General features: G+C 50.4%; 8 protein-coding genes across 8 annotated transcripts; 4 read left to right on the forward strand and 4 right to left on the reverse strand.

The window, feature by feature from the left end:
• Positions 1–130: 130 nt before the first annotated feature.
• Positions 131–572, reverse strand: N7529_003108 (uncharacterized protein; the record flags this gene model as incomplete). The annotated part of the gene is made up of 2 exons (XM_057238635.1): positions 131–254; positions 307–572. The coding sequence occupies 2 exons, from the start codon at positions 570–572 to the stop codon at positions 131–133; spliced, it is 390 nt and encodes a 129-aa protein (XP_057101246.1).
• Positions 573–2,311: 1,739 nt separating this feature from the next.
• Positions 2,312–3,280, forward strand: N7529_003109 (putative class III chitinase; the record flags this gene model as incomplete). The annotated part of the gene is made up of 1 exon (XM_057238636.1): positions 2,312–3,280. One exon carries the CDS (start codon positions 2,312–2,314, stop codon positions 3,278–3,280), a length of 969 nt encoding a protein of 322 aa, XP_057101247.1.
• A 238-nt stretch (positions 3,281–3,518) lies between these two features.
• On the forward strand, positions 3,519–5,639 carry N7529_003110 (alkaline phosphatase family protein; the record flags this gene model as incomplete). The annotated part of the gene is made up of 3 exons (XM_057238637.1): positions 3,519–3,596; positions 3,649–3,778; positions 3,838–5,639. The coding sequence occupies 3 exons, from the start codon at positions 3,519–3,521 to the stop codon at positions 5,637–5,639; spliced, it is 2,010 nt and encodes a 669-aa protein (XP_057101248.1).
• A 306-nt stretch (positions 5,640–5,945) lies between these two features.
• Positions 5,946–7,582, reverse strand: N7529_003111 (RNA-binding signal recognition particle subunit SRP54; the record flags this gene model as incomplete). Its single annotated transcript, XM_057238638.1, has 2 exons — positions 5,946–7,454; positions 7,505–7,582. The coding sequence occupies 2 exons, from the start codon at positions 7,580–7,582 to the stop codon at positions 5,946–5,948; spliced, it is 1,587 nt and encodes a 528-aa protein (XP_057101249.1).
• A 256-nt stretch (positions 7,583–7,838) lies between these two features.
• On the forward strand, positions 7,839–8,750 carry N7529_003112 (rRNA-processing protein RRP15; the record flags this gene model as incomplete). The annotated part of the gene is made up of 1 exon (XM_057238639.1): positions 7,839–8,750. The coding sequence occupies one exon, from the start codon at positions 7,839–7,841 to the stop codon at positions 8,748–8,750; it is 912 nt and encodes a 303-aa protein (XP_057101250.1).
• Positions 8,751–9,041: 291 nt separating this feature from the next.
• On the reverse strand, positions 9,042–9,758 carry N7529_003113 (ferredoxin family 2Fe-2S iron-sulfur cluster binding protein; the record flags this gene model as incomplete). The annotated part of the gene is made up of 3 exons (XM_057238640.1): positions 9,042–9,283; positions 9,339–9,445; positions 9,508–9,758. 3 exons carry the CDS (start codon positions 9,756–9,758, stop codon positions 9,042–9,044), a joined length of 600 nt encoding a protein of 199 aa, XP_057101251.1.
• Positions 9,759–9,959: 201 nt separating this feature from the next.
• On the forward strand, positions 9,960–11,547 carry N7529_003114 (mitofusin complex protein UGO1; the record flags this gene model as incomplete). Its single annotated transcript, XM_057238641.1, has 2 exons — positions 9,960–10,322; positions 10,399–11,547. 2 exons carry the CDS (start codon positions 9,960–9,962, stop codon positions 11,545–11,547), a joined length of 1,512 nt encoding a protein of 503 aa, XP_057101252.1.
• A 1,044-nt stretch (positions 11,548–12,591) lies between these two features.
• Positions 12,592–14,112, reverse strand: hapX (bZIP transcription factor HapX; the record flags this gene model as incomplete). The annotated part of the gene is made up of 1 exon (XM_057238642.1): positions 12,592–14,112. The coding sequence occupies one exon, from the start codon at positions 14,110–14,112 to the stop codon at positions 12,592–12,594; it is 1,521 nt and encodes a 506-aa protein (XP_057101253.1).
• Positions 14,113–15,103: the final 991 nt, after the last annotated feature.

The following is a 15,103-nucleotide window of genomic DNA, read 5'->3' on the forward strand; positions in this document are numbered from 1 at the left end:
CACTTCCTGTTTGGGAATTTTATCTTTTCAACCTTTACTCAGTCCTTCGTTTCATATTGGTCGATATTGATATATTGAGATACTGATATTGTTTCATATTCATTGTCTTGCTTATTGAGGCTCCTCTATATCAAACACTTGTCTTCCACTCTTCAAATCCAGGTGGAACTACAGATGGCTCATGCGATCGGCCACGACGTTCGGCTTCTAGCTCAGTCTCCTCGTGCTCTGCAGATTTTCTCCGAGCGCGATGGCTTTTTGCAATATTCTTGAATCACACAATTGATCAATTTGAGTCGAAAATACTTTCTGCTCAGTCTTACCTGTTTCTCTGTATTTGTGCCATGGAATCCACCGCCTCGGGCTTTGCCACCTTTCTTGCCGCCCTTATGGCCGATTGCTACAAGCTCATCGTGTGGACGGTTCGCAAAGTTCCCGGGATTCGGATGTGCATGAGGTGGTGGTGCTGTAGCAATCCCTCGATTTCTCCATCCCAGATTGGTATATCGCGCTGACGAAAACAGTCGGAGAAGAGGCCGTGACATGACGCCGCTACGGCTGATTAATGCCATAGTGCGATTAATGAAATCAATTGATGTTATTTTAGAAACAAGTACGACTCTAGAAGAGAAAGGTCTCAAGTCACAAGGCAATTAGTCTTGCGGGTGGCCTGCATTTTATACATGGTTTCCAGATGGAACTCATTCTTGCCCCCTCCATCATCGGAGGCAATGGTGGCTAGAATCCTCTTATATCCATTCGCACGCCCGGCGAACCGCTATATGCTTGCTAATGGGATGCATATCATTCGCATATTCGTCAAACTAACCCACATTGATATCACTCTTCCAAATTCAATGAAGCTCGCAATAAATGCTGATATATGTAATTTGCTGGAGCACTGATCCGTCCCCTAGCCTTGATGTCAAACTCATACATAAGTTCTCCCATCAGCCGCCGAAACTACCCTGGATAAAACTCATAGGAATGAGATGCCATGATGTGCATGGCCTGAAAGAGTTGATTTTGTCCTAGTCAAATGTCTAGCTCCAGCACTCCTGCGGCTTTCTAAGGATAGACCTATGACCTATTTTTCTCTCTCTGGTCCTTATTTCACTGGCAACGAACTCCGGTTTGTCTATAGTCTTATCGACTGGAGATTTTGTCTGAATTGTTTGTAGCAATTCGAGATGTTCATTTCCCCAACCGAAAAGACTTTTGAAAGTACCTCACGATACACTTCATCCTGCATACAGAGCGGAACCTGCATGGTACCTGGATCGATGGGGGCAGACCATCATAAGCTGGGATATGATAGTCAAGGCCATTGGCGAAGGCATGTATTGCGAAGAAATCATATAAGACTACTACGAGTCTATCGAAGACCATCCCAATAACATTCTGCCTAGCCCTCTGTCTAGTTGATATTGTAGCCAGCAGCATCCACAATGAAAATTCTCTCTTCATATTCTAATACGGTCCGATTTTTATTTTCCCGAACTTTTGAGTCCTCGTGTTCTAGAACAAGTAAGCAGTCGATTGTCTAGGAAGGTGCATAGCAGGGGTCGGATTGAATTATTTCTAGAATTGCTGCCTGGAAATGCCTGCCTCAAGTATAACAGAGGTTATTATGGTAAAAAGAGGAATTCAAAGAGATATGCAAATGAACATGAAAAGAGATATCAAAAGAGACATCAAGTGAGGGAAAGAGAGATAGAGGGATTATAATTTTGATAATATATAGAAAGTACTCCGTACGGAGTGACTACATTGTTGTTGACTGTAGAAATGGTTAGATCATTCAATCCGACCCCTGGCCGCTAGTTATGCACCTTTGCAATTGTCATCTGATGGCGAAGGGCTCTGGAGACGACAACTTTTTAGGAATTTTTCCCTTTCGAGGCAATCACATACTCACAATACATCATTTGACTTTGCTTAATGATATCAAAACTCTACGAATGATTTAAAGAGAGTTCATACATTGCTGCTTTCTCGTAGCTTAGTAATAATATAGGCCGGGAGGTTTATCCCCGGTGTTCATCCCTACACTGTGTTGCTATGATATTCGCCGCATGATTTTGTTAATTTCCTTCAAAAACTGTGGTATAAAGTCGGAGTTCTCGAGTCTGCTTTTTGGTACGGTCTCTTAGCCATCTCTCTCTTGGCCATCGTTTTCTCTCTCTGGGGGCCAAGTTAGCTTCAAGTGCCCGCAGTCCCCACTTAAGCGCCATCTGCATCTCCCAAAGCAATACCCGTTTTAGAAATCCCAACAACCTTTCAAGCCTCTATTGAATTCATTTCTATCAACATGCCTCCTATCCGAGGCGGCCTCGGCGAGCGCCCGCGAGTGATCTTGTACCACCAAACGCTCATCCCAGGCGGGGGTCAATATGTTTCAATGCTCCCGCTCGTGGAAAACAACACGGGAATCACGCATGTTATTATCGCTGCCTTCCACCTGAATGAACAACCAGAAGCCATCACTCTCAATGACGATCCTCCAGATAGCTCCATATTCGACCCCCTTTGGGCCGAAGTACCCCTTATGAAGCAGAAAGGTGTCAAAGTGATGGGCATGCTAGGCGGTGCCGCGCCAGGCTCTTTCACACGACTCGACGGCACCAGACAACAATTCGAGCTGTATTATTATCCGCTTCTGACCATGATCCGCCGCCATGGTCTGGACGGCATCGACCTCGATGTAGAAGAGGCGATGTCTTTGCAAGGTGTGATCAGGTTGATCGACCGTCTCAAGGCCGATCTGGGCGATGAATTCATCATCACCCTGGCTCCTGTGGCTGCTGCATTACTCGGTATAGGGAACCTCTCGGGCTTCGATTACCGTGAGCTCGAGCAGGCTCGTGCTTCCAAAATCAGCTGGTACAATACCCAATTTTACAATGGCTGGGGCGTCGCCGAGGATCCGCGGATGTATGCTACGATGATGGCACAGGGGTGGTCGGCACGACGGGTCGTATATGGCCTGCTGACCAACCCAGGTAACGGGTCACAAGGCTATGTGTCAGAGGAGAAGATTGGACCCGTTCTGGCAATGTTGAGAGAGCAGTTTCCTAATTTTGGTGGTGTTATGGGTTGGGAGTACTACAATGCGCTTCCTGGAGACACAGCAATGCCGTGGCAGTGGGCTACTCAGATGTCCCTGAGCATGGGTATGAAGGATTTGGTTATAGCGACGCAAGAGCTCATGTCGGCAAGTCCAATGGCGAGCAGTCTCAATAATTTGTTGCAAGATATGATGAATCAAAGACGGCGATAAAGTAAATAGCAATTTAGAGAAATCATGAGTAATATATATATTATGAAGCATTAGCAGGACCCAAATGCATTGATGCCAAGAGCGGGATGCCTGGACCAACCAGACTACGTCATTGAATCAAAACAACAACTTCTATCTTCTTTCTTCTTCGCTTTTGTTTTCTCCTGTAATCTGCGTGTCATTTTTGAAGCATGTGTTGATCGCCAATAAACTCATTGTTGTTGGTCCATCTTGCACCATGACCTCTCTGCGGCGTATTGCTGTAGCCACCAGTTCGGCAACCATCCGGCTGACAGCTTTTATGTTTTTGAGATGGGTATGAATCCAGTGCCAATATATGCTATTACATTATATTGACATCATTTCAGATTCCTGGTCATCATTTTGTGCCACTTATATTCACCTCGCTGGTGGTGTATCTGTCGTCGATCGCCTCCTTGGTCGGGAACCCCCAGCCTCGTGAATACCAGACCAACGGAGCCCAAAAAGGATCAACCAGTAAGACCGCATTACGAATATTTTTAAAGGCCTCAATTTCTGATACTCGACACTCACAGATCGAAAGCAAGTCCCTGGCCAAGCTAAAGCCGGTGATTCCGTGCTCAAGACCCTATTTGGAGGGCTGCCTCATGCTGGTTCAAAATTGCTAACAAGAACGACTATTGTGATTAATATTGTACTGGCACTGTTGGCTCTTGACTTTCTGACTCGTGGATATTTGCTTTATCCCAATGACAACATCGCATTCTCACGTATTGGATATGTCTCCCCGACCACTGCCAACTTGGTCTTACGCGAACCAAACTCGGCCCATTTGCCGGTGACAGTCATGTATCAAGAATCTGCCGATAGCTCTGGAGATTGGTACGAAGAGGGTATTGTTTACAAGTTGGATAACAGCACTGACTTTACTACCGCGGTGACCATAAACGACCTGAAACCCTCAACACAATACCGCTATTTGTTGTCCAACAACAAGTCTGGAACATTCATCACTGCACCAGAGCCCGGCTATCCTGAAGCGAGTCGACTTTCTTTTGTCACATCGAGTTGCTTGAAGCCAAATTTCCCTTACAACATCCTGTCACATCCATTACGTGTCCCAGGCCTCGAGCAGATGACCGAAGCTCTTGCCAAACTACCCGAGCTACTTCGCCCGGCATTCATGCTCTTCCTGGGTGACTTTATCTACATCGATGTTCCCTACCGGTTTGGGTCATCCATGTCCCACTATCGCAGCGAATACCGCCGGATCTACTCTTCCCCGTCATGGTCACACGGGTCCACAGATAACCGCGCCATCGATCTCCCCTGGCTGCATACACTAGACGACCACGAGATCGAGAACGACTGGTCCCAGGGAAACAAGACATCCCCATATCCCGAAGCAGCAGATCCATTCATCCACTACCATGTGCGAGCCAACCCACCTATTCCAACAACCCCGTTCGCCCAACCCGACAACGTAACCTACTTCTCCTTCGCCAACGGCCCAGCCTCATTCTTCATGCTGGACACACGCACCTACCGCACAGAACCATCCCAGGAAAACTCCACCATCCTCGGCCACGCCCAGCTGCAATCCCTGCTCACTTACATCTCAACACCAGAGCAGCCAGGCATCCACTGGAAAATAATATCCTCCAGCGTACCATTTACTAAGAACTGGCATGTCGGCACGACAGATACATGGGGCGGCTTTTTGGGCGAGCGACGCACCGTCTTCGAAGCAATGTGGCGCGCTGAGCGAGACCTCGGTATCCGCGTCATCTTGCTCAGCGGAGACAGACATGAATTTGGCGCCACAAGATTCCCTGATCCTGCTCTGAACCTCTCTATCAAAGATCTGCAGCCTAACACACCCGGCACAGGTCTGCATGAATTCAGCGTTGGCCCATTGAGCATGTTTTATCTCCCGATCCGCACTTACCGTCAGACAGACAACGAGGATGTCGCGGTGAAGTATGTGCCTGAGGGAAATAGCAAGTTCGGGCTTATTGATATTGCTGATGATGTCGAGGATGTGGATCCGGATGCTGAGGCGCCGGTTCCTGTTCGCAGCTCGGTGCTTACTTACTCGCTCTATGTCGATGGTGAGGTTGTCTGGAGGTATCGTCTTAGTGTTCCGCTGGATCGCGATGCGGTTGCTCATGCCTCGTTGACGGATTCTGATAAGGCCTCGCGTCTTCCGTCTGGCCGTGTGCTTGAGGATAAACTTCCGGACTTGAGTTGGAACGCTGTGTTGGGCAGTGTTGTGGGACGGGTGCCAGAGTTGTCTAAATGGGTTGTTGGCAGATGTCAAGACACCTACTTTGACCTTGCGGGTCGAGTGCTTAAGGCCGAGCGACTAATTGACTAGGTGGTTTCTACGGTTCTTTCCCTTAGACCATGAGCCTGATTCAACGGAAGACTAATACCAAAAGGATATTTAGATGTAAGATAGCATAAAATTGGACGAGATGATCTCAAAACAAATCGAAGTTCCATTTTCAGGATGGTATATGTGATAGTGATAGGCTCATTACCCAATTTGTTCTCATGTACAATATAGCGCATAATGCGAAGAGCAACAAGAACGCCAAACACCAGCCCGAATGCTAAGTTGATGAGCCAGCGGTTCGATGAAGAAGAAAGAAGACAAGCAAGAAAACATCAAGAGCTGAACTTAACGTCCTCCTCTTCCACGTCCACCACCACCGCCACCCATTCCGCCCATCATCCCGCCCATCTGGCTCATTAGGCTTTGCATATCCATGCCGCCAAGGTTAGGCATACCGCCACCTCCACCTCCCATCATCTGCATCATCTTGGCCATATCAGGCATACCGGGCATTCCGCCGCCACCGGCACCACCCATGGACTGCATGCGCTTCTGCATAGCAGCCATCTGCTGGTCCTTGTTTCCGCCCTTCATCATCTTCTGGGCCTGCTGCATCTGCTTCTTCTGGCCGCCGACACGCTTGGCCATACCGGCCATCATGCGGTGCTGGGAAAGCACATCCTCGACTTCGCGAACAGTGGTTCCACTGCCGTGGGCGATGCGAACCATACGGCTAGGCTGCTCGACAAAGTTCTTTCCATCGCCGTCCAGCTCGGCTGCGGTCATGCTGTCGAAAATGTAGATCATGCGGCGCAGCTTCAGGGAACCATCCTCATCGTCCAGACCCTGGGTCATGTTCGACAGACCGGGAATCATGCCAGACAATTTGGAAAGAGGGCCCATCTTCATGATCGATGTAATGTTCTCACGGAAATCGCGCAGCGTGTAAATACCTTCCGCGATGTGCTTGTATGTTTCCTTAGCACCGGCAGAATCTTTGGTCATGGCCTGCACGTGCTCAACCAGTCCGGCGACATCACCCATACCCAACAGCTTCTGGACGAATGCGCGGGGCTCGAAACGCTCGAGGTCCATCATGTGCTCACCGGTACCCAGGAAGATAATGGGGGTGTGCGTAGCAGCGACAGCAGAGATGGCACCACCACCAGCGGCATGGCCATCGGTCTTGGTAATGATGATAGCACCGAAGTTCGCGGTGGCCTTGAAAGCCGAAGATTGAGCCTCAGCGGCCTGACCGATTGTACCGTCCAAGACAAGGATGGTCTGGTCTGGCGTGACAGCGTCCTGAATCTGAGTCATTTCCGAAAACAGCTCTTCCTCCTGTCTGTGACGACCACTGGTATCAACAATGATGATATCAAAGCGCTCCTTCTTGAACTTGGCCACACCCTCAGCGGCCACGACGGCAGGATCCGTTTGTGTCAAACTACCGTAGTATGGGATCTTGGCCTTGGTGGCGTTCTGCTTCAGCTGGTCAAAAGCACCAGCACGGAAGGTATCCGCGCAAACCAGAGCTGTCTTGAATCCTCGTGTCTGGTAGTGACGGGCCAGTTTCGTACACGTCGTCGTCTTACCAGCACCCTGCAAACCGACAAACATGATGACATTGGAGCGGCCCTTCTTGGGACGGAAAGAGTCGGCATGGGGGTCGACCAATTTCACAAGCTCATCGAAGACCGTCTTTTGAATCAGTCGCTTCTTGTTCACTGCTGTTGGGATGGAGGCGAAGTTCACGCTGGCTTTGATCGATTTGCGCAGGGTGCCCACGAGACGGACGTTCACATCGGCGGAGAGGAGAGCGGCGCAGATTTCCTTCAGCATATCATCGAAAGCCTGGACATGGATTAGCAGGTCGTCTTGCGAGCACACAGCGATTGGCATACCTTCTCATCGAGGTTGTTGGACCTTGTCAGGTCATTGACGGCGGAGTTAATTCGCCGCCCCAGATCTTGAAGAACCATGGTAAATTTTTGCTTAGAACAAAAGTATCAAAGAAAACGAAAGTAGCGATCGACGTAGTAATCTTTGATTTCTCGAAGGAGGAGGGGTGGTGCTGGCCATCGAAAGACCAGAGAGGCGATGCGGAGGAACCAATCGGAGAGCCCATTGCTCTTACCGCCCCCAAACCACCGCAAAAAAAAAGTTGATACGGCTCGTTGAGATCAGCGCAATCTTTCTATCTTACTTCAATTTCTACCATTCCGCAATTTTATCACAATGCCTCCTGGTTTTTCCAAGAAGCGCAAGGTCCTTGATGGCCTCAAGGGCGAGACTGGCCGCAAGAAGAAGTTTGTGAAGCAAAAGTTCTACCACAGCAGCTCCGAAGACGAGGAAGACGATGATAAATTCAATGCCGTCAACCTCGGAGACTCAGACGAGGAAGGAGGCGTCAAAGTGAAGAAACCATCGACTCTTGACATCCGTATGGAGAAAGCGAAGAAAACCAAGGAAGCACCTGCACCGGAACCGAAAAAGTCAGACGCCAGCGACTCAGAGTCCAACGAAGAAGACGAGGAGGAGCAGGAAATCGAGCTAGGCTCCGATGATCTTGAGGATGATGATGACGACGAAGTCTCTGGTTCAGACGATGAGGACCTCTCCGACTCAGGCCCTAAGGCTACAGGCGCCAACCGCGGCCGTGCCGTCCCCAAGCGCAACGACCCCACCGCATTCTCGACCTCCATCTCCAAAATTTTGTCCACAAAACTTCCTACGTCCGCAAGGGCTGATCCCGTGCTCTCACGAAGCTCATATGCCTCAAAGCTCGCTGCCGAGGCCGCAGATGACAAGCTCGACAAGGCTGCGCGGGCTAAGATGCGCGCTGACAAGAAGGAGGAATTGGACCGCGGTCGTGTCCGTGATGTTATGGGTATCAAGAGAGGACTTGCTGGTCCCGTCGCTGAAGAAGAAAAGCGCGTGCGCAAGATGGCTCAGCGCGGTGTTGTCAAGCTGTTCAACGCCGTGCGTGCGGCTCAAGTTCGGGGTGAAGAGGCGGCCAAGGATGAGCGCAAGAAGGGCACAATTGGTATGGGAGAGCGGGAGAAGGCCGCTAATGAGGTTAGCAAGCAAGGATTCCTTGAGCTGATCAATGGAAAGAAGGGAAAGCCTTTGAACATCGAGGAGGCTTGATTGCTGGATCTACGATTACCCATGGCATGTTTCTGGCGTTCGGAGACTTTTTTTTTGTTATATACTCTTTTCTGCACTGTAATAAAAATTGCTTATGTGGAAAGTTTTGTTTATTTTGTACAGGAGAGTTTCATTTTGCGATTCCGTGCAAGATTACTAGATGTATCTGATTTATAGTACAGTACAAAGTCCCATTAGGAACGATAGCCAACCGGCTGCCCAGGTATGTTGAAATGGGTCAAGGTTTTTGGAGGTTCAGGGCAATGCCTCCCAGAATTTTCGCTGATAAGTTTATTTCGATTCAAAGTCGCTTGCTTGCAGATTTCGCGTCATGGTAGGCAGTCGCACGACCAGCCCATCGAGTTCCTTGGTCATGATCACCTGGCAACCCAAGCGAGAGGTCTCGGTAAGGCCAAAGGCCAAATCCAGCATGTCATTCTCGTCGTCTGATGGCTCTTCCATCTTGTCAAAAGTATCCGGGTCATCCACGATCACATGGCACGTTGAGCAAGCACAAGATCCTCCACATGCACCTGTTGAGGGAAAATGTCAGTTGTATATCGAAAGCCGATGATTGGCTCGACTGACCTTCCATCTCGAGATCATTTGCCTGTGCAATGTCTAGTAGGTTATCGCCCTCGGCAACCTGAAGGTCGACCCTAGTGCCATCCTTGTCGATAAAAGCAATGTTGATTCTACAGGCTCAGTTAGCATACGGCCCACTGAGCGCAAGAAAAGCGCTTTCCGGTAGGCTTACTCTTCTCCGGCCTTTGGCGGCGTGATATGACCGTGCGCGGCTTGTGCGGACACAGAGAAAGCACGACGGGCTGCATTATATCCTTGCCATGGTGACTGAAGACTCCGGTGCGCGGTGTTTGAGCGAGGCTGTGTTGTGATTCCGGTGTTGGTCCATGTCCTCGAGGAAAGGTATCTCCGCGTTTGAGTCAAACAGATATCGGTTTTGGGTACACGGCGCAATTGCAAGCCGACTTCTCTCCAGAAAACCATTTTGAATGTAATTAAAACACCAAAAGACAAAGGGGAATTGAAGCAAAAGAGTAAAAAAGAGGATCCGGGGGAAGTTGGGAGGAGAGCAATTGATCGTCCAATGGCCGCGGAGGAAAAAAAAAGACAAAGGCGGCGTCGGACATTCCAACTGCTCCTCCCGTTCTTCAATTCCCCGAGCTCTCTATTCACCCATCATTCATCATGGCGAATCGTGAAGGGATCAATCCCTTGCGGCCTTACTATATCCCCCCATCTGGCTTATCGCCTGCTTCAAATGCGCCTCCCGAAGTGGCGTCGCCATCATCGGCTCAGGTGTTTGGCAGCACGGCGCGCGACCTCATCCCGGACTTAGGCTATGCCGACTATTTGGATGCCTCTCCCTCTGTGTCCGACTGGGTTCGCGATGCTTTGAACGGGGCACTAGTGCGCTACACTAAAGTCCTCACTGCCCAGCCATTTGATGTTGCCAAAACCATCTTGCAGGTGTATGTCGTGCCTGACACCGCAGATGAAGAGTGGGATCAGAAACCGCCACCGGGTACCGAAGGAAGCTCTTACAACTCAGTAAGGATAGCCCTTTCAAGTCTCATATGAAGCTCCGTTGCGTTTCCTACTCAATAGCTAATCCGAATGCGTATAGGAGTCAGAATCATCTGATGATGAAAGTAGCTACTTCACCTCAGCGGCCCCTCACACCCCGACGCCGAGTACACCTCGATCTCGCAGATCACGACACCACATCACCGACCGAAGTGGTTATATTCGGCCAGAGTCTACGGCAAAGCCTCAACATGCCTTGACTGTGAAAAACCCGAACAGCCTTACAGAAGTTCTTTCTCAACTTTGGACTTCCAGTGGCCCAACCTCCCTTTGGAAATCCTCCAACGCTACATTCATTTACTCCCTGCTCCTCCCGACTTTAAATACATTCATCCGCAGTCTTTTATCAGCAATTGTCGGTCTACCAGAAGAGGACTTTTCCTCGTCTATGACGGCCGACATTCTGACCGTATCTTCGCCCTTGGCGACGCTGGTTCTCTCATTCATTTCATCCTCACTATCCGCCCTGATCCTGGCACCTATCGACACAGCTCGCACATTCCTGATGCTCACACCCGCCACACATGGCCCGCGGTCCCTAATCCGAGCTATCCGTCAGCTCCCAACCCCAAACTCCACGATCCCCTCGCACCTCGTCCCAATCACCGTGCTGCACTCGAGTCTCCCCAACTTTATAATGACCTCGACCCCACTCTTCCTGAAATCATACCTGTCCATCGATCCCCTCCTCAATCCAAACACTTGGAACCTTTGCGCATTCCTCAGCTCAGGCCTCGAACTCGCCGTGCGATTCCCACTAGAGACCGTGCTTCGTCGTGCCCAGATTGCTACCTACACATCCCTGAGCCTACGCCAGAAGTCTTCCGCCGGCAGCATCCGCGCAGCATCTATTGATGCCTCCGATGTAGAGACTATCGTCCCTACACCCCGCACCTACCGTGGTATCATCGGTACCATGTGGCACGTCGTGTACGAAGAGGGTGTTAGCTCCACACCTTCCGACACAGAGCGTGCCAACCAGCTCCTCGGCAACCCCTCTTCCAAGCAAAATCGCCAGAAGCGGCAGCAGGGCCAGGGCATCCAGGGCTTGTACCGCGGCTGGCGGATTGGTATGTGGGGTATTGCCGGTATCTGGGGAGCCAGTTTGCTCGGCGGAGTTGCCGGTGGCAGCGAAGACGAAGTGACGACCAAGGGCGGCCACGGCCGCTCCAGCGGTGGACGATTCTAATCGAACCTACCTAGCTAAGCTACGTTTTGGGGGAAATTCATGAATTTGCACATGAATCCCCCCCCCCCTCATTATCTCTCAAAGACTACAACCAGTCTCCCTTGCGTCATCTTGATCAATTCCGCAATCTCCTTATAGGCGAAGAGCTTGAATTCCCATCAAGTAGATTGGCAACATCAGCCATTTCTCCATGCGCGCGTCTTTGTTTTCGTTCTCCACTCTCTGCTCCCCTCTTGTCTACATTTATACCCCAGGGAAATGCATCCAGGGGTAATGGCGATCGGCGTGATTTATCTTGATTTGGTTTCTTGCTCCCCATGTATAAATCCTCTCTCCCCACATAGCTATCTTACGAGATGCAAGTCAGTGGTCCAGTATCGGCAGCTGGGTATTTAATTAAATTCACGATTGATCATTGCTTTGGATCTCAACGGGTGTAGACATGCGTTGTAGAGCTGGAGAAATCCATTTTGAACAATAATCACAGAATTCTCACCGAGACTTTGTTGGGTGATGCTGTAGTGAGCTCAAATGGGGGTTTGGAATTACTTTGGATCCTTGGTGGATCTACATATACCGTAGTTATTTCTAGCCCTAAATGGCACATTGCAGTTGTAGTACTATCGTTCCATTCATAATAAAACCACGTTGTACACATAATAACCCTTGTCAATAAGAGAAACGCCGCTAAAATCCTAAATCCACCCGTCTAACAGAAGGCAAGATAATCGAAACAAAGGGACCACCAGATCGACCACTGACCATTGAACATCTTCATAGCGGCCAGGGGTCTCTGCACCAGATATGCCAGTGAGATCGAACGACAAAAAAAAATGTTGTGCTTTTGGGTAATGGAGGTCAAGGCGAGGCAGTAAAGCCCAATCCCGTTCTCCGGGGAGGGGAGAAAACGGTATAGTGTAAGAGACATTAATTGCCAAACAAGTCCGTATGATCGTATATGGAGCGTCCGGGTGGGGTGAGGGTATGGGTATCAAAAGCGATCCCCGTGGGGACAGGAATCAGAGAACGCAAGCAAAAACAGTCTTATTTTTCGGCGAAGCGCCGGTCGAAGTACCGCAGCACGCCCATGACGCTCGCAGCCTCGACTTCCATGGCAGCACGGCTGTCCGGGGGAGCGAGGTCACGGGGGTTAGGGAGTGTGTGGAGCTTTGGTAGCCAGGAGGAGAGCTCGTCGCTGGCGCGATTGAAGTTTGGGTGGCGGGAGAGGGTGGTGAAGGCGTCGGCACAGCTGAGCGTTAACTCGGAGGGCGAAGCGGGCTTGGGTGCGGGAGGTTGCGAAGGCAGGGTGGTGTTGTTACGCGAGAGGGTCGTGGTGGTGGGGGCATTTCTTGACATGCAACATCCGCCCTCCTTTCCGCCGCCTCCGCAGCAGCCTCCTCCCGATGGAGTGCCGCTCGCTGACCGGGAGGCTGCCAGCGTCTTGCAAAAAAGGGTGCTTCGGGGGTCGGCAAGACACTGGGCGCAGGTGCCTGGGCCATTGGCGCAGGGGTTGGTCGCTTGGGTTATGGATGGGAGAGTCACTTCTGAGCGGGCGTCTCCCTCGGATGGGGGTGGGGTAAATTGTGAGATGGATTGGATTGGGGCGAGACGGTTGGTCTCGAAGGTACGGCTTCGCTGCTGCTCCTGTGCCGCCATCTCGGCACAGATACAGGGGGTACCGTCCTGGCAGAACCCGCAAGGATCGACGGGTGGCGAGGACACATCGTGGGACTGAGCTGGTGCACTGGAGAACTGCGCGGTGAAATCGATTTCCATCTCTTCCGGATCGGGTTTGATGTCGGGGTCTCGAGTATCGCGTTCGGGACTACCCACTCCGTGGGGTGGATGCCTGCTCGCACGAGATGACTCGTGGGTATCGATCGGCATGCCGAATGCATCTTCAATGCATTGACAGTGCGAGCTAGAGCAATTGTTGCAGCCCAGAGGGACATCCATATGTCCGTCTTCTTTGTTACGGTCGATGTTGGTGCGTTGAACATCCTCCATTCGTGAACTCCTGGTCTTGCGAGGCGGCAAGGGCACAGAGTCAGGAATAGCAGTGACTTTGGTGACAGTAGTACCAGAAAGAGAGGATCGGAATTCCTTGACAAGGGTCTCCTTTGCGCTGCGTTCGATGGCTACCTCCTTCTCCAAGGCATGGCATCGGTCGCGCCACCAACCCATCTCCTCACGGCATTGATCGATCTCACCAGAGAGATTACCGATCTGCTGCTGGAGGTTTGCCACTTGAATATCGTGGCTATCTTCAATTTCCTTCATTTGCTCTTCGAGTTCACTAACGCGGGCGGCCCGGCGTTCACGGAACGCACGCTGGGCAGCGCGGTTCTGGGCCTTGCGCTTAGTCGGCGGGGTGTCTGTAGCAGGCTTGCGGCCAGGCTTAGGGCGCGGTGGGATGACCCATTCTTTCGAAGTGATAGAGCCGGGGGTACCTGGTCCTGGAGATGGGGCCACAGAAGCCTTGCAAGCTAGTGCGGGCGCGGGTGCTAGAGCCAGCGCAGGGGTTCCAGCCAGAGCTGGGGTCATAGACACACCATGGGTGGCCATTTTGACACCAAATTGATGTTCAAATGCTGGTATGAAGTCAGTTGAGAATAGCTAAAGTCGGGCGTGTTCGGGGACGCACGAGCCGTTTCTCGGTCGGAAGAGCGGAAGTGTGCTCATGCGAGCCGATAAGCGAGAGGGGCCACTTGGGAGAGTGAACAAGAAGCTCTAACTGTATGTGTATAAGTCTATTACAACTTAACAGAAGAAGAAGATGATGGTGAAGAAGAAGCAAATCAGTTCACGATAATTTAAAAGGCAGAAAGGCAGAAAAGAGAAGAAGGGAAATGGGGAAAGAAAAGATGATCAGATTAGATTATGTGCTCACATGATTCCGGTTTCGGATGTCGGGTTTCGTATACTAAATGGTTTCTCTTTACCTTCTTTTTTACTCTTCTTTTCTAGGGATTTATTCTCAAATATTACAAATTTACTATTGGTTCAAATTAATTTTGAACTAAGGATCCCATTGGAAAATTTTTATCTGATCCGACCCCAGGACTTTATGTGGAGTTGGTTCCGGGCAAGCGTTGGTGGGCTGACGCAAAGTATATAGTATTTTTGACTCTCTACACGCTAGTAGGGTATTGACGAGATTTCCCTCCCAAATTGCCATTAATTGTCAATGCTTTTCTTCCAGCCTAAGCTTTCATCGAATTTAACATCTACATATTGTGAACGGCCATCGGTAAATGTAGCCGGTACATCATACATAACATTTGCGCATCAATTCGCACATCAATTCGCAATCCTGACTTTCCCCCTGCAGTTCACCGTCCACCCGTCCCGATCATCTATGACTCAATAACAGGCGACACGGATCAGATTATTCCACGGCAAAATTTGCTCGAAGTGGAGTGTCTCGTCAATCCAGTGACCATGGGTGGGCACAACGAGTGCCCCCTACCTTCCGGTCCAGCTATTACCTAGCAGAAACGGCGATTAGACCAATGAAAAGATGCCAATGCGCAAAAGAACTTTTCCCGGGGACATT

The sequence above is a fragment of the Penicillium soppii genome (assembly GCF_028829465.1).
Source record: "Penicillium soppii strain IBT 18220 chromosome Unknown utg000003l, whole genome shotgun sequence".
Lineage (NCBI taxonomy): Eukaryota > Fungi > Ascomycota > Eurotiomycetes > Eurotiales > Aspergillaceae > Penicillium > Penicillium soppii.